We start from the raw sequence: 19,095 nt of genomic DNA, 5'->3' as shown, positions 1-19,095 counted from the left end.
ATAGAGTAAATATTGAAGGGAGGGTACAGATGTTCGAGAGAGTTCGCTACGTGTACTGTCCATTTCAGCGTGCACTCGACAGCAAACATGTTCCAGTAGTAATCACCGACACCCAAGTAGTACTTTCTAATCAGCATGGGCCGAGAAAGACCATTCCCGTAATTGTACTTGCAGAATACCATGCGCGGTTAGTCTTTGCCCCAAATCCACCAGTCTTTTCACACGCTTCACCATTGTAGCAGTTTTGCTGCATCCGACATATGTTCCTCTGTGAATTGCAAGTAGTGCAGAGACCAACCGTGGCTGAATAGTGAAGGGATCGACGACATATTTTTCTCAACTTGGCTTTTTATGGCACAACAGAAAGAACACCCTCTGTAGTGTTTGTAGCTGCAGTAGTTAATCTCGAAAGCACGTAGTCATTTAACGAGCAGTACATTTCAATCTGAAATGCTTCAAACATGGACGTATCTTTCCTCTAGCAATGCCGAAAATTGATAGCAATGCTGCCGGCCCTTCTCGAGATTTGCGCAAGCTGTCATTCTGCTTTGGCAGGAGTTCCTGTAACTATGCTTAACCACCTTTATTTTGAGCTTTCAGACTACTTTTGAAAATAAGCCATTATAAAGAGATGATGTGGCTTTGTACACCTTCCTCGAACTTGTAGCGTATTGCGCATGCCTGCAGGTTGCCTGTGGCTGTGTGACGGGCGACTTGTCCTGGCATCGTTATATGATACACGAGACAAGGGAAGTGACCGGAAATACCACTGCACATGCGCACGGCCGTGTCGAGGAGCAGCACTCATTGCCAAGGCAAAGTGCAGGTAGCAAAACTATGTCACTCTAAAATCTTGGCAACCTGGAAAATTCATGCACGGTTGCAGAAGGATGCAGGCATTGCTTAAGACGTGCTGACGAGCAAGAGATCATTATGCCACGCGAAGGCAGTGCCACTTTAATGCGCACCAATAACACACCTATATGTACATTTTTATGGAGTAATATATTTAAATACAAAGAAACCAACATAACAGAAAAATGATCGGACACATACAGCAATCAATGATCACGTGGCCGGATATATCAGACCGTGTTTTTGACGCCAGAAATGAATAAATAAAAAATACAAGCCCAGCTCTCATGAAAAAAAAAAAAAAGTCAGGTTTGCATCAATGCAACAGACAATAGTATTTCCTTTAGTGGAGACATCTAATTTTATCCCCTTTAAAGACCAGACTGGCCACCCTTGGTTAAGAATCATCACCCATGCTGGCATATGGCTGTGTTCCCAGAGACACCATAGTTTTACAGAAATGCAGCCTTGTGATAGCATTACTTCACGCTGCTATCACAAGGCTGCATTTCTGGCTGTTGTCCAAAACACCAAATAATGGCCAAGCCACTGCACATAGGCAAAGCTGCACAAGAACTATTCATTACAGCAGCCATGAAACAGTGGCCACGTGGTGTGGGACCCAAGACTCTTCTTATATAGGCAGCCGTTTCCACTCCAGACTTATTCTTGACACGTCAACGAAATACGAGCAAAACGAGTTATGGCAAACAACTCATATCTGTTGCAAAAGCTTCCATATAGCAAAACCAAGCGAGAAGGACTACCCGCTCAAATTTTCACGACTGAGTACCACCCACTTCACACTGCCAACTTCTTTGAAACGAAACCCCTGTACAGCAGAATTTCAATATTTTGAAAACTCTTCGTTCAAACTGACACAGAGTGCAAGAACAGGACAGCTGGCTCCAGCAATGTACTACTTATTTGCACCAATTCAAGTTAAGAACCTTCAAATGGTCATACCTAAAAACATTTCTTACTTGTATGTACTGACTTTCAAAAAAATGTTGCAGTTTTTTTTTTTAATTCGGAAGAAAAAAGTAACTGCGTTGCTGCTCAATGATGCAGCCTCAAAAATTTCAAGAGAAAGTGAAAAGAAAAAAAAAAGCTTTGAAAACTACACATTGACGATGCCAGAAGCAACATTTGTTCTACAAAACACTCTGAAAGCAAAAAAAAGGGGGGGGGAAAAAAACAGGAGACAACGCAGCCCGAGATAACAATGACTTGGATTTCGATCGAGTCTGCTAGCACTTGCACAACTCTATATAGGCAAACAAATTGCATTGTGTACCGAGGAAATCGGAGCTCGCAAAGCAAGTTGCAAAAAACCCCCGAGGACAATGTGGCTGAGATAAATTACTATGAAATTCTATGTCACACTCATGAGATCCGAGTGCTCAAGTTCAGGCACGAAATTGAACAGCAGGACAGTAGCCACTTTTTCCCTCTGATAATTAATTTATGATGGTGAAATTAGCCATTGCAATTCAAAAAAGACTATCACTCAAAACTCATTTACTCTTTTGCTTTAGGCCCTTTAGGTGTGTAGAAAGGCTCCACATTAAGTGGCCAGTTATTTCTCCTTGCTCAACCTAAATGCCTGCAGCAAATTACGAGCAGGATAGAACACACAGTCCTGACCATCCACCACCCCAATGCCTGCAGGCACAAAGACAGCATTATATCTACTTTTCTGGTTTGAATTTGGTTTCACTCGAACAAATTTCAGTCCCCCGGTTCAATTGAAAACGTTCCACTGGAATATGAACCATCTAACTCCGATTCTCATTCAACTGTGATTAAACAAATTAACTGTGCAGTGCAGCGACATGAGAGCCGGAACCATCCCGCCATTTCATTTGGCAAAACGTGCATATGACAAGGATATCTACATTTATGCGAAAGGGAATCATGCACGGGGATCCATGACTTACCAGCAGTATCCCACACCTCCCTGAAGGGCCGCTTGAGAATTTCCTGTGCAAATCGAGAATGTTGGCACCGATTTATGCTGTCTCAAACAATTCTATCTCAGCGTGAAACTCGAAACTCGCAATGTGCGTGTGCACACACACACGCACACACACACTAAAGAAAAAAACGCATGCATGAATACATATGGGGCTTTGAAGCCCTTCTCTGCTGTTATCCAGATCCTGCCCAGAGCAGAAAACCTGCACATTTAGACACTTTTCACACTCCTCGACCAGCCGCTTGGGGAAGACAGAATGTTGAAACTACAGCTCACCTCCGGCACTGTGCGAATAATCCTGTCGTACCACAAGTCGACGTTGCGACAGATCCTGTCTGTCTTCTCCTGCATGGCTAAACGCGAACTCTCCAGAGTGCATTCAAGCTCTCGGACCATACACTCCAGGTACCTGCGTGTTGATCATCACAAGAAAAGATTTCTTAAAGTTTTTGCAGAAGGATCACCGTAAAAGTCCAGCGAGTTGTTCGATTAGTTCATCTGCTAAGATGCCAGGGTTCATACAGATTTCAGAGACAAAAATTCCACAACTTCTAAGATCGCACCAAAGCTTGTTCAAGCGTACTGAGCAGCATCCCACTCCGCGCTTCTTTACCGTACCGAGATGCTTGCAAAACGCAACAAATAGTGTTTGTGCACGAGAGACAAAAACCGCATAAGAAAAATTCACGCTGCCATAAATGGCACAGAATCTTAGAATCCCACACAGTAGGGGTAAATAAACAAGATTGAATGCATCATAGGCTTTCTTTGTACTCAGCAATGCCAAGTTTGCTTCACTGCATGATGCTGAATTCGCCCAACTGCAACAAAGGGATATGATGCAGTGCATCATGCAAACAATGGCAAAAACAGCCATGCGGCAAAGTACGCTTCATCAATAGCCTCACATCTCACCTTAACTTACAAACACAAAAACACTATTTGGCGGTCACATTCGCATGCAATAAATACGAATTCAATGATTCCATTGTTTCTAAAATTGCAGCGTCCACGTTGATCCAGCATAAAAAGTGGAGTCAGAAAATCTAAACCTCTTGCAAAAATTATTGCTCAAGAAATTCAAGGACTTGTACTCATCTTACTCATCAGCATACGCTTCTGCAACACCTCGGGGGGGGGGGGGGGGGCACGTGTTTATGCCATCGAGGCTGCTATTTTGTTGTACAGTCGACTCTCGTTAATTCAAACTCGAAGGGACCCCTGAATTTTGTTTGAATTATCAATAAGTTTGAATTATGAGGTGTTCTCAGACATGGCTGTGGGTGAGGTGAGCCACACATTACAATTAAGCATTGACTATTGCATTTGAAATTTTTAGGCATTCTTATACCTATATTGCACGCAATGAACAGAAAGCAGAGATGTAAGGTCCCCAAGTTTATTGGCCATTTACTGCTGACCAGACCTCTCAAAGAAATCGTGAATTGCCAACCGCTTCATTTTTATAGGTATGCGTCTTCAGCACAAAGCTCTATAGCAGCTGAAGAACATTATGGTTTACCACGCGTGTGCTTTGTCTTAAGCATTTTTCCTTGAAGGCTGGAGACACTTATTTTCCATGTTTAGACTGTTAGGATTATAGAAGCAAGCAAATTTTTAAATGATAGTGGGAAAGAAGCAGATATTTTCTAGTATAAAACCACAAAAAATATGAATTAACCGAATGATGGAGTTCAAATTAAGGGGCTTTTATATACATTGAAAGAATAATGGGCAAACCAAAAGATTAAGTTTTATTTGAATTAACCGAAAGTACCAATTATCCGAATTTGAATTATTGCAAGTCTACTGTGCAATGTGCACCCGACACAGTGCTAAGCTGCCCTTTCTCTCCAGTATGCATATCACCAGACAGAGAGGAAGCAGCAAGTCATTAAAAAATTACACGAGCACTGGACCACAAATGCTCCTCAGTGGTTAGCTTGCCCAGTTAATGCTACAAGATAAAGTCTGAGTGCATGTAGCAAGTAGAATTTGGCCTGTAATTGATATTAGAGTAAAAGCTCTCTAATTAAAGCTCGAAGGAGACTTAAATCGATCAAATGAAGCGGATTTTCAGTTAGCAGGCAGGCATAAGAATGAACAGACATTGTGCAATGCAGCATGGGTAAAACCTAAAAAACTTATCGTAAATTAGGTGCTATTAAACTCTTTGGCAAGAAATTTCGTAAATCAAGTTCATGGGGTTCTAACAGCGAACAGAAATAAATGATCAGTTAGTGATATACCGGAAACACAGAAATGACATGCATCCATGCGAGCAGCGAGCCTTAAAGAGAAACAATGGGCCAGTTTAGATCTACTATGCGGGTCGAAAAACGCAAGTTTTTTTTTTTTAAATTATCGATTTTTTATTTTTGCCTGTTTTATAAGATTAGTATCTCTACTGTTATACAAAAAATACAGGTTGAGACTTAACTGAAAATGCTTTAAAGTTGTATCTAAAGAGCACCAGGTGCCTGTTAAAAGGTCCAAAGTGTGCAGTCTTCGAGCACCTTGCCTCCGATAATGCGCCGCTGCTTGCCATTGTTCATCACATCAGCCGAAAAATTGAGCCTCACGCTTCAAGTAACAAGTTTCCCTCGCTGGTGGGGCACAAGAAATAATAAAAAGAAGCACGCTTTTGCGCGTTTTTTCGAGCGCCGCGACTGGCTTATCACGTCGCACGGATCGGGGACCGCCATTGGCCGCTGCGCAGCTGAACAATGCTTTTCTGGTGTAATTATCTCCGTTATGAATGAAAAAAGCCACTGCTCGCAAGTGAAAGCCGTTGTGTGGCGCGCTCTGTAGAAATAGGCTACGAGCAGCTGGTCCAATTTGCGGCAGTTAATGGCTTGCGAAAACCAATGCATCAAAAGTCATTCACACCCGTCAGCCGGAAAGTTCGTGATGCGACAATGGATGACGTCAGCACTTATCTTGAGAGGTCGAAAGAGCTCGCAGTGAGAGAACTTAGCAAGGACGACATTGCCATTCTGTACAACGGTATGTGGCACAAACATGGCCGGAAATTGGCATGACACCGGACTTGGTTTGGATTTCGCAGTCCTGTCGAACTTCTTCCTAGCTTGCAATTGGCACAAGGCTCTGCCAGATGGAGCAGAAGTTTGGCAAGCGTTTCATGGCCCTGTCTGTGAGCGAAATGTCTGCGAGGAGTCTGGTCGAAAAAGCCGAGAGGGACAAACTCATGGGGCTGGTGTATTTTAGACGCAGTGGCCACTACAAGAAGGATTGTTCTTTTTGGTGTGCAAATTGTCAGATTTAATGACAGCTTTCATAAATAAAAACTCAATTTCAACCTAAAAACTCGTTTTTCTCAAAACACAAATTGATATTTTGTCAATGTGCCCCTCCTTTTTTGGGCAATTATAGTGCTCAGATCTGAATAAAAATTAGCCCAAATTTTTTTCCAGAGTATGGCGAATGCAGTTATCCAACTTAAACTTCAATATTTTATTGTAGAATAAAAAAAATATATGTAAACCTTTACTAGGGTCGGTGAAATATGAATTTTTTACGTCTATTTTTCATGCCTATTACATATTTTGTATGTGCTTCCTCATTAGTTATTTGCATTCTACACTTTATTTCAAACATTATGAACTATGAATGGTAAGAAAGTACGGAAGTTTAGAGATGAAAAGAGGGGGGGGGGGGGGGGGGCAAAAGGGTTAAGGTTTTCACTTTGTCATTTCGCAGAGCTAAAAGTAAGCAACTTGCAAGAAAACTAATATATTTGAAAACAGCATAAAAAGTTCTATAAACAGCTCAAGTTTCAGTGCTCTAGGGTGTTTAAAAAAAGGTCTTCGAGTAGCATCTCCCCTTAAGAACTCTCATGTTTAGTAAAATAATTACTTGAGAGTTCTTAGACTACAATTTGTCAATATAAACTGGCTTTAGATTTAGCATCAGAAAAAAAATCAAGCCCAAACTTTCATTAAAATGTCCACACACTTTTTGATAGAAAATGAGGCCCAGCCCTCAACTGTGCCATGAAGAACAGGATCACTGTAAAAGAAATGAACCAATTCTCCAAACATAGAACTATCAGTTTACTGAGGGCTTGCAAAACGTGGCTTGCTTTGCAAGTAGATCCACAAGAGTTTTTCAATGTATTGTGCCTGCCTACTTTATTTGGTCCGGGCTCAAAGCTTTCCCGTGGAGCAGGGACGACCGGCGAGGCCTTGGTTTCTTCGTTCGCGGCATCTCTGGAGGTAGAACGGTAACCACCTACAAATGCAAAAGCCTGTGTCATTAGTAAGACCTATTGCGGGTGTAGCCACGCAAAGGAGCTAGCTTAACTGAATCATTAACTCTAAAATGGCTAAGCTATCCTAATAGTACGCTGCACAGAGTTTCAAATTTCAAGATTTTGGTTGAGATAGAAACGTTCATACATAAGATACGATATGTCAGTGTTTTTACTTGGGGTAATTAGATGAACCAAATGTAACACACAAAACGAGCTTTGGGAGTGTCAACAAAATTCAATTTTGTTTTTGCAGAGGTAAAATGAACGTTGTGCCTTGGAGCAATAATTATTCATTATGCAAAGCAGCACTCATTCTAGCATCCAAATGAAGGTGAGGCAGGTCATTGAATTCGCTCAGTCATGAAAGTTGGCCGACAGAGCCAGCGAAGAGTACAGTGTATGCTTTCATTAGATGCACTTTATTACAGCAGAGCTACTGTGGTCGAGGTTTGCCATGTGTCGTAGAAAGAATGTTGCAGTGCAATGCCGTGGACTGGCGTGCCCTCAATCGGGTCTCCGCGATTCAAAGGCAAGTGTTGTAATCACTAGGCTATCCAGGCATGCCAGCAGAGCATAGCCACGGCCGCTGGATGAAAGAGCGCACGGGTTCGGCCCGCCACGTGCTCCAAAACCGGCGTGACAGGTCTAGACAGGTCTAGTTCTCGAACCACCGCTGCGACGCCACCAGGGGGGAAGAGTTTTCGCGAGTGCCCGTAGAATGGCATGCGCGGCGCGCTTGCGGTAGTTACGATTGAGCACGTGTATTTTTGTGTGACCCGCTAAATCTCTTAATATCCGTCTCGCGTGTGCGCACCAGGTACTTACCGACCTTGCTTTTAGATACCTGCAGTCCTTGCAAATTTTTGGTATTGTCTTACCCGACATGGAACCTTGCACACCGATCAGTTTTCGCGAAAGTAAGAATTGCGAGCACATTTTACGCAGAGAATGGTAAAAAGAAAACGGAGAAGGAATGAAAGCCTAGTCAAGCCAGGTGCCCATCCTGGCACTGCTGTGTGACCCAGCCTTGTGCAATTTAGTGCACACTGCACTTATTCTATTCACAGGCATCGTTTGCTCCATTATCACTGCTAGTAGCCGACTTCAAGTGAAGCCCAGCCAACGCTTGCTCACAAATGTGCCTGCCACGTGATAAAAAAACCTGCTGCCTTAACCTCTCCCTCCATTGCTTCTAATGAGATGGGCAGCTGGCAATCCTTGTGGTGGCCGCTTGCAACACACATATGCGCATGCACACACTACCACCCCAAACGCCACACCACCCAAGTTCCTTTAAACAGTATGGGGTGAAACGTGGCACCACCCCTCAACAACAGACCACTCAAGATAGCATGGCTACAATGGGATAGCGAGCGACGCTGCAGGCATTTTTCTAGAGGAGGTGTTGGTATGGCACATAATTAGGTTGATATTCAGTAATAATTGCTGGTATAATGCACATCCATTTGGTTTCTTGAATGAACCTGGATATAGGAAATCCTGGAATGAAACCTACTAGATATAGGATAATGCGATTTCTGAGAGTTGCATTCATAGGAGAGCATTTAAACAGTGGGAATACACTAGACGTACTATTTCTCATGTTCCGATAAAACCCGAAGGTTCTCTTTGCCCTTGTGCTGCTATCAAAACAACCTCTCGCATGCTTCTGCAACCCAATGGATTTCTCAAGTACTTTCTTCGTGGGTGTTCTACTTTTCTCCGATGTGAAACTACTGAGCACCAAACGATTTAAGCAGAACCTAGCTAGTTGTTGACAAGCCTCTTCAGCAGCCTTTGATCATTTAAGGGAGACGATTGCGAGACATTTTTGTCTGGTTTATTGCCACATTGTCAATAGCTATGAATAAAAACAACGCCGAATGTACAAGTCGAGTTTAGAACTCGGTGCATGAAGTTGTGCTCACAAGGGTGGGCTACATTTGAACCGTAACGGTCACGGCTTGCATAAAGTCACTCCCTTGACCTAACCTCACAGTATGCCTCTCTTACAAGATTAAGCATGGTGCTTGTGAGCATTCTAGTATGCTTGAAACTTAATTTAACACAGTCACGACCGCGCTCGTATTACCTTGTTAAAGCAGGTAGTCCTTGACATTGAGGAGAAAATTTTGAGATCTAACATTACAACGTGGGGACACTTGAAATCACGGCATCTTATCTGCCACCGATGCTCAATTCCAGTCCGCAAGGGCAGCCTGGACATTGAGCCTCCCACGTTGGGGCACGGTAGACTCCATAAAGATTTGACAAGCTTCACATGACAGTCTGCCTCAGTTGTGTACCTTCCAAGTTGCAGATACACAAAGACAGCACGAAGGACAGCACAGGTTGCGTGAGCAGGGAGAGCAAGAAAGTTACAACGAGGCGTTTGGTGCCATCTGTCGCATAAGCCATTGAAACACGAAAGGAACCACCGTGTTTTTGCGAGAGCATTTACATAGACAAGAAGTCACCACCACTACCATTTTGTATACAAAAGCACTACTGGCTGTTGAATGCATTGTTTCATGCATGGGCGTGGTGTGCAGTCTTGTCAAAATGAAACAAGGGACTTGACAAGGGTGACTAGATGTTTTAGCGTAACAGTGTACGCCCGACGAAAAGCTCACCTGTGTCGAAATTAAAAACAGGTCAATACATTTTTTTTCGCTCACTTATTTCCACAAAGCTTCATTAAATTGGGTTGAGTGCCATAATAGCTTCATTATTTGAGCCAATTACAACATTGGAACCTATGGGCATACCTGCCGCAGAATGGGAATTTTTTTCATTAGATCAGGAAATTAGACAGTTCTAACTGAACGTACAAGATCTGTTCTATTAAGTGCACAATCTGATAAGGATCATTAAGACAATGTTTACATAAAATATTCAAGAAATTTCAGTACAGTGGGTACATATTTAAGCAATAAAAAACTCAATTACAATAATTGTTGCGGTTTAACATCTCAAAACCAGCATATGATTATGAGACACTGCAATAGACTGCTCCAGAAATTTAGCAACCTGGGGTTCTTTAGCGTGCACCTCAATTCAAGCACAAGGGGTTCAAACATTTTCGCCTCCATAGAAAGTGAAGCCGGGATTCAAACCTGCAATCTGTTGGTCAGAATTCAAGCTCCATTACTAGACAACCATAGCAGTTACAATAAATAACTTCATAACAACACAGTTAAAAATGGTCACCTGTTGAAAACAGTGAGGAGTAATAATCAGACATCTTCAACACTTCCTTGGCCTAGGTTGCTATATTCATTTAGATTTCTTTCATTTTATTCATACTGTCAGCACTTAAGCCAAGACGGGAGTTGGGGTTACATAACTCTCATGTACAAACGTAGTACATGCTAATACAATTTTAACACGGAACGCTGAAGAATTGCACAACATATCAATAAGAAAAGAAAATGCGAAACCATTAGAAAACATCCCGTACAGCTTACCGATATATGTAACAGGTTCGAATACATCCCGTATACGTCACCAAAGGAAAGGGGAAAAAAAAATATTTGAAGTGATATAGTACATTGAACATGTTCAGACAACAGCTAACCAACAAGACAATCGAAGGGAGAGCAAATGCTAAAGCAATACAAATTGTTCACAAATATTCTAACGAAGCCTTTTCAAAACTTTGTAGATCTGAACATTCGACTATGTTTTGAGGCAACCGATTCCAATCATCAATGCTCCGAATAAAAAAGAATACCTGAATAAATCTGTTCTGTGGTTGATTGGTGTAAGATCTTTTGAATGTTTAGTCCCGGATGAGAGTTTTCACTAGTATGATGCGTTAACTTTGGTTAACCCTTATATCTGTGTTTAGTGTGTGAAAAAAGAATTTCAGTCGATTAAGTTGCATTTTTCTTTTCACCGTCATTATTCCGCTTTTTTTTCTCTAAGCTCGCTGATAGACTGAGTTCTAGAATAAGCGTTTAAAATAAATTGCTATCGACTGTGGAAGTAAGACTACAGCCACTTCAAGGAATCATTCTTTGTTCTGAGAAAGGCAACATTTTATTGTATTTTCCTTCCATTACCGCAAATGTACCGTGCAAAAACAGTAACAGCTGCCTTTGCACTTAAATTAATATGGATGAGCATGGTCAGTCTCTAAAATAGTCAGCACATTTGTCAGTATCGGGTTGTCATTCCGATTTGTTAAGAAATATTATGCTGTGAAGCGCTGTTCCACGCACTTTCGTTCATAAGTGCACTCATACACTCGTAAAAGCACTCATGCATCGGAACCTGAACTTGGCAACGTTTTACCGCTAGAACCTTATATAGTGAGGCAAGTCTAGCTGTACTATTTGAGGAGCTAGAGGACATTAAATGGGATTTAATAGGGCTCAATGAAGTTAGGAAAACAAATGAGGCCTATACAGTGCTACAAAACGGGCACGTGCTTTGCTATCGGGGCTTGGCTGACAGAAGAGAACTGGGAGTGGGGTTCCTATTTCATAGAAACATAGCTGGCAACATAGGGGAATACTATAGCATTAATGAAAGGGTGGTAGGTATCATTATTAAACTCAATAAGAGATACAAGATGAAGGTGGTACAGGCTTACGCGCCTACATCCAGCCATGATGACGCTTCAGTTGAAAGCTATGAAGACGTGGAATCGGCAATGAGTAAGGTAAAAACACAGTATACTATACAAATGGGAGAGCTCAATTCAAAGGTAGGAAAGAAGCAGGCTGGAGACCAGGTAGTGGGAGGTTATGGCATCGGTACTAGAAAACGCCCGAGGAGAGCTACTAGTAGAATTCGCAGAATGCAATAATTTACGGATTTTGAATACCTTCTACCGAAAACGAGGAAACAGTATGTGGACATGGAGGAGCCCTCATAGACTTTATAATGAGTGCACGCCCAGGCATCGCGCAGGATGTGGAAGTGCTTGGCAAGGCACGATGCAGTGACCGCAGAATGGTACCGTCTCGAACTCGCCTAGACTTGAAGGACGACAGAAATTGATACACAAGGAGCCAATCAATGAGGTAGCACTGAGAGAGAAAGAAGAGGAATTCGGAGTCACTTCAGAACAGGCACTCTGCTCTTATCGAGGAAACCAGCCTTAGCGTTGACGCAGTGAATGATAATCTGACGAGTGTCATTACGGAGTGTGGAGTGGAAGCTAGAGGTACTGTATTCAGACAGGACACTGGCAGGCTGTCCCAGAAAACAAAGAATCTCATTAAGAAGCATCAAAGCACGAAATCCTGAAGTACAACAGACAAAATTGAGTTGGTAGAGATTTCAAAGTTGATTAATAAGCGTAAGGTGTAAGAAGGTACAACATGGAGAGAATTGAACATGCTCTGAAAAACGGAGGAAGCGTGAAAGCAGTGAAGAGAAAACTTGGGATGGGCAAAAACCAGATGTATGCACTAAGGGACAAGGAAAGCAAAGTAACTACCAATACGGATAGAATAGTAAAATTAGCAAGAGGAGTTTTACAGAGATTTGTACAGCAGCTGGGACAACCACGACTTTAATACTATAAGAACTAGCAGTAACCCAGATGACACCCCACCTTTAGTGATAGAAGATGTCAGAAATGATGATGTTTGATGTTTTGTGGCGCAAGGGCCATTTCACGGCCAAAGAGCGCCAGTTCATCTTACTAAAAATATGGACAATGATTGTGATAAGCGGCTGTATAAAGGCCATAAAATTCCTCGCTGTGAGGCGGGTAAAAACATACAAGTAATAAAATCATGACCATGCCGTGAAAGGTGTGTGTGGTGAGAATAGATGACAAGAGTTGGTGATTATAAAAAACGATGGTGGATATAAATGGCATTAGCACAAGTGCCTCACTCGTTCATACCATTGCGTCCAAGGGCCGTGAGGCAAGTGCTTTCTTGTGTAGCCACCGCAGCAAAAACCTCTCTGGAGAGGTTGTGCTACAGAATGCCTCGGTATATGATATGAAAACTATGAATTTCTTATAAAAACGCTAACAATGATTTACGACTAAAAAGCGGTTCCCTACCGACGAACATTGCAGGGTGTAAAGGTATATGTTGTCAGTAGGGTAATGGAAAATGTTTTCTTAGAGTTTCTAAGTGTTTGCATTGGATTAACATGTGAAGGACTGTTAGTGCTTCACCACATCTGTCACACAATGATGGATCGCCACCGGACAAAAGATATGTGTGTGTCGTGTATGCGTGTCCTATCCCGAGTCTCGTTAGTATTACCTCTGTATGACGCGATTTCGATACGGGCAGCTAATAACCAAGGTGTGGCTTGATAATGTGTAGTTTGTTTTGTGTGTGTGTATCCCACTTGCTCTGCCAGTAGTCCCCGAGATTTCGTTTGAGAGACTGCTTAAGGTCAAGGGCCGGGATCGATATGGGTGTAGGGGTAGTGCTTTTGTGGACGGATGCAGCGAGCTGATCCGCCCTCACATTGCCCTGAATCTGACGGTGCCCTGGCACCCAGCACACTACATGTTTGAGTGTGTAGAGTGTGCACAAAATGGAGTAAAGTGAGACAAGGACTGGGTTTTTTTGTTTTTTTTTAAGAGTGTGCAGAGCCATTACCACACTGAGGGAGTCCGTATCAATTACTGCTTTTTGTATTTGTAATTTTTTGATGTGTTTAGCCGCCACAAGTATCGCATAGGCTTCCGCTGTGAAGATACTTGTGCCTGGATGTAGAGGGCCAGCATCCGAAAAGGATGGGCCGACAGCAGCGTAGGACACAGAGGAGTTAGACTTAGAGGCATCTGTAAAGAACTCAGGACGTGTGTATTTGTGTTGAAGTTCCAGGAAGTGTGTTCGGATATGGGCAATAGGTGCATGTTTTGTAACTTCTAGAAAAGACACATCGCAGTCTATAGTCTGCCATTGCCACGGTGGTGGGTATGTTACAGGAGCCATTAAACTGTGTTCAAGTGAGACTCCAGTTTCCTCAGCTAGACTCTTCAGGTGAACTGAGAAGGGCTGCCTCATTGAAGGCCTGTTTTGAAACAGAAATGAGCTCGACAAATCATTAATAGTAGAGTATGAGGGGTGCTTCTTGTCTGCTTTCACCTTAAGGAAATAAACAAAGGACATGCAAGTTCTCTGCAGATGAAGCGACCACTCATTTGACTCCACATAAAGGCTTTCTACGGGGCTGGTGCGAAAAGCACCCGTAGAAAGGCGGATGCCCATATGGTGCACGGGGTCCAGCATCTTCAAAGCACTTTGAGTCGCAGACTGATAAACAACGGCCCCATAATCCAAGCGGGTGCGAATGAGGCTTCTATACAGGTTCACGAGACATTGCCTGTCACTACCCCACGTAGTACGTGACAACACTTTTAAAACATATTGTTTTTAGATACTTGATGTGCGGTACGAAGGTCAACTTGTTGTCCAAGATTAATCCTATGACAGACAGACGTTGACCGTTCAATTCAATGTCGGGTTCCGAGTGCATGCCTCTCTTTCGGGAGAACAAGACACATGTGCTCTTTTGTGGGTTCAGTCGGAATCCGTTTTCCTCTGCCCATTTGGAGACCTTGTTCAAACCTAACTGAACCTGCCGCTCACACATTACCAGATTGCAAGATCTAAAGCCAAGCTGGACGACATCGACATATGCACAATAAAACATATTGCGAGGGATGGACAAGCGCAAGGAATTCATTTTGATGAGAAAAAGTGTGCAGCTAAGTACACCACCTTGTGGCACGCCTGTTTCCTGGACAAATGTTTGGGAAAGAACCGTGCCCACTCGAACACGGAATGTCCGGTTTGACAGGTAACTTTCGATTATGTGAAACATTCGTTTGCGCACGCCAAGGTGGGACAGGTCTCTTAGAATTCCAAAGCGCCATGTTGTATCATAAGCCTTTTCGATATCGAGGAATACAGAGAGAAAATATTGTTTATGGACGAAGGCGTCCCTGATCTGTGCCTCGATACGAATAAGGTGGTCTGTGGTGGATCTACTTTCTCGAAACCCGCACTGAAATGGGTTGAGCAAATTGTTTGTTTCAAGGAAATGTACAAGTCTGCAGTTTATCATTTTTTCGAAGATTTTGCACAAGCAGCTTGTAAATGCAATAGGCCTATAACTCGAAGGTAAAGAAGGGTCCTTGCCCTCTTTCAAAATGGGAATAATAATAGCCTCTTTCCAGGAGTTAGGGATAGTGCCAGAAAACCAGATAGCATTGTACAAACAAAGTAATGTTTTTCGTGTTTCGATTGGTAGGTTTTTTAACATTTCATACACCACACGGTCAGAACCTGGGGCAGAAGTACTGCAGGAGTTTAGAGACGTTCGCAGCTCAGCTAGACTGAAGGCTTGGTTATATGCCTCGTATCTAGTGCATTTGTGTTCGAGTTTCTGCTTTTCTATTCTTGTTCTGTATTTTTGGAAAGTGTCAGTATAGTGGGATGAGCTGGACACCTCTTCGAAGTGGGCACCGAGGAAGTTTGCCCGATCTTTCAAGGTATCACCCCGAGTGTTTATGAGTGGAAGTGTGTGTACTTGTTTTCCTGCTATCCTACCAACCATGTTCCAGAGTTTAGCCTCCTGTGTGTATGAATTGATCCCCGACAAAAACTTCTGCCAGCTTTCTCTTCTGGCCTGCCGACGCGTTCTCCTGCCTTGAGACTATTTTCTTGAAGGTCTCAAGATTTCCGGCTGTCGGCGAGTTCCGAAGCAGCCTCCAAGCTCTGTTTTGCTGTTTGCGCGCGTTTCGGCATTCAGAGTTCCACCATGGCACACGCCGTTTTCTAGGGTGTCCATTTGTTTGTGGGATGCATTTTGTTGCAGCATCAATCAAAAACGCTGTGAGGTAGTTGACAGCAACATCAATGTTCAGAGTACCTATGTCATTCCAACATAGACGAGCGATGGTATAAAAGTGTTCCCAGTCGGCTCTGTTTATGAGCCACTTGGGAACACGTGGTGGACACTCGGTTACTGTATTTGTGCTCAAAACTATGGGGAAGTGGTCACTTCCGTACAGATTACTGACGACTTTCCACTAGAGTAGAGGCACAAGAGATGGAGATACTATGCTTAGGTCTATGGAGGAGTAGGTGTTATTGGCGAGATTATAATAGGTTGGCTCTTTTCGATTTAGGAGACATGCGCTCGAGGAGAGAAGGAAGTGTTCAATCAGTCGACCTCGTGCGTCATACCGAGAGTCACCCCATAGCCTGCTATGCGCAATAAAGTATCCAAGGAGAACATTGGGCTCCAGAAGTTCATCAATTAAAGAGTGTAAATCACATTTTTGCAGCTGATAGCTAGGAGGAATGTAGATAGTGCAGATTGTGATCAGTTTATCAAAAAGAACCGCTCGAACAGCCACTGCCTCAAGGGTTGTTTGGAGTTGTAAGTGTGTGCATGCAATTCTTTGATTCACTATGATGGCAACACCTCCGGATGATGTCATGGCATCAACACGGTCCTTTCGGAAAATAACGTATTTACGCAGAAAATTTGTGTGTTTTGAGTTAAGGTGTGTTTCTTGTACACACAGCACTTTTGGTGAGTGTTCGTGTAAGAGTGTTTCTGAGAAGGCCCCCGACGTTCCATGGTATAATTTGAGTGTTCATGGTGAATGTAAAATAGTGCTGTGTGTACGAAAAGCGAGTGGCTGTTTAGACAGGGAGTTTAAGTTCACTTAACAGGGCCGTCACCAGGCCCTGTTATCTGCTTTTTTGTTTTCTTGGCGTGCTCCAAGGAGCTACGCCTCTCTTTCAGCACCAAGGGTACCGACGTATCTATTGCCTCCTCGGAGGCACTGGATACCCGCACGTGCGGGCTGCTAGTTCGAATTTCGGGCCTCGCCTGGTGAGGCGAGGCCTTGAGACCCGAGGACTCCGGAGTCTCCGGTCTCTGTTTGGGAGTAGGCGGTGTAGTCTGGGCTACAACCGCCTTGGGGGCAGGTGCCACAACCACCAGCTCGGTATGCCCGGGCCGAAGGAGTGGCGAGGGCTGGTGCGGCGGTACCCCCCGACACGCCGCATCAGCGTATGTAGGTCCACAGAATGGAGCGACTCTTCGCCGTGCTTCCTTAAATGTAATGTTCTCTTTCACCTTCAATGTAATTATTTCTTTTTCTTTTTTCCAGTATGTGCAGGAGCGTGAATACGCGGCATGGTTTCCTTCTCAGTTTACACAGTGTGGCGGTTGTTTGCAGTTCTCAGACATGTGGCCTAGGACTCCACATTGTGCACAAGTCTGGCGACCACGACAGGTTTTAGAGCCATGGCCACACCTCTGGCATTGGAAGCAACGACAAGGGTTTGGTATGTTTGGCCTGATAGACGTCTTTGTGTACCCTGTTTGAATAGATTCCGATAGTTTACTGGATGCAAACGCGAGTATTAAGTGTTTTGTCAGTGTTTCCTTATTATCTCTTCCGATGATGATTCTCTGTACATTAGCGACATTTTGGCTCTTCCACCCCTCCAAAAGTTCAGTCTCAGTCAAGTCAAGTAAGTCCATGTCAGATACCACTCCGCGAGTTGTGTTCATTGATCTATGTGGTGTTATGGTTATTGGTATGCCACCGAAATCTGAAAGACGGTCTAGCTTTTTAAATTGTTCTTTGTCACGGATTTCGAGTAGAAGGTCTCCACTAGCCATTTTGGTTACCTTGTATCCTGTGCCAAGAGTTTCGGTAAGACATCTAGAAACTAGGAAAGGAGAGACGGTCCTGGCTTCCTTTTCAGTTTTTTCACAGTGAATGACGTGGAAGTGGGGAAAAGTTTCTGTTGGCTGGTTGAAGAAATTTATGTCGTCGGTGCATACCCGCTTTAGGCCGGTGCGATCAGACAGAAGAGGGAATGCTCCATGCATGCCGGTCTTATTTTTGTTCAGCAGCGTTGGCGGCCACCCACCACAGAGCTCAACAAGGGGACGCTGCAAGTTTGCAGGTGCTGAAAGCTTGCAGACGTCAGCCGTACAACACTGCCATAACCCAATGCGCCTAGACCAAGGTAGGCTATTTGCACAGGGTTAACCCTTGCCGCCAGGAAAAATGGAAGTAAACAGAAGAGAGTACAAGACAGCACAGATAGATAGCGAGAGATAAAGACGAAGATGTAGACAGAGAGAGATAGGAAAAGGCGACTGCCGATTTCCCCTGGGTGGGTCAGCCCAGGGGTGCCATCTACGTGAAGCCGGGGCCAAAGGTGTGTGTTGCCTCTGCCGGGGGGCCTTAAAGGTCCAATCGCCCAGCGTCGGCTCAACCCCCAAGATCCCCTTTTCCCCGGACACGGCAAAGCCACGCACGGCTAGGCGTGGGAGGGAGTAGAAACTCCCCCGTTAGCTCGGGTCCGTGGTGTCGCTACAGAAGATGTCAGAAAAGCCTTGGAGAGCATGCAAAGAGGCAAAGCTGCTGGTGAGGATCAGGTAACATCAGATCTGCTGAAAGATCGAGGACAGATTGTGTTAGAAAAACTAGAGACCCCGTGTAAAAGGTGTCTCCTGATGGGAAGAGTACCAGAATCCTGGAAAAATGCCAACATCCTCCAAATACATAAGAAAGCAGATGACAAGGACTTGAATTACAGGCCGATCAGCTTTCTCTCTGTAGTATACAAGAGAGAGAGAGAGAGATAAAGATGCAAGGAAAGGCATTGAGGTTAACCAGACGCACATCCGGTTTGCTACCCTGCACTGGGGAAGGAATAAAGGGGAGAAAAGAGGTTGCAGAAAGATGAGAAGGTACACACAATCACGAGCACACTCGGGGAGCACACACAGTCTACAGGCGGTCGCTCAGGTTTGTTGACTTAAGGTAAAGTAGCAGTGCTTTAGTTGCTTTCTGCGCAACTGTGGCAGATGCCCAAGGTTCTAGTATCTTCTGCACACAAAATGGTCCGGGGTCAAGTCGATTCAAAACCATCCGGAGCTGGCATCGCTGTGTGTCGTAGCAAGCGCAGCTGCACAGGACGTGTTCGATGGTACAAGCTATTTACAAAGGTAATTGCTAACA

At 43.8% G+C, this 19,095-nt stretch overlaps 1 protein-coding gene across 1 annotated transcript in view; it reads right to left on the bottom strand.

Annotated features, from left to right (window-relative positions):
* LOC119174252 (uncharacterized) overlaps positions 1-19,095 on the bottom strand; it is a 37,605-nt gene that overhangs the window by 16,045 nt on the left and 2,465 nt on the right. The window contains exons 2-4 of the mRNA XM_037425086.2: positions 6,984-7,084; positions 3,110-3,242; positions 2,796-2,838 (exon numbers count right to left, since the gene is read on the bottom strand). Coding sequence (XP_037280983.2) covers positions 2,796-2,838; positions 3,110-3,242; positions 6,984-7,060 — 253 coding nt within the window. The 5' untranslated portion in view covers positions 7,061-7,084. The remainder of the gene's footprint in view (positions 1-2,795; positions 2,839-3,109; positions 3,243-6,983; positions 7,085-19,095) is intronic.

The sequence above is a fragment of the Rhipicephalus microplus genome, chromosome 5 (assembly GCF_043290135.1).
Source record: "Rhipicephalus microplus isolate Deutch F79 chromosome 5, USDA_Rmic, whole genome shotgun sequence".
NCBI lineage: Eukaryota > Metazoa > Arthropoda > Arachnida > Ixodida > Ixodidae > Rhipicephalus > Rhipicephalus microplus.
Note: the sequence above shows the minus strand (reverse complement) of the source record. Positions and strands in the feature narration are given on the sequence as shown.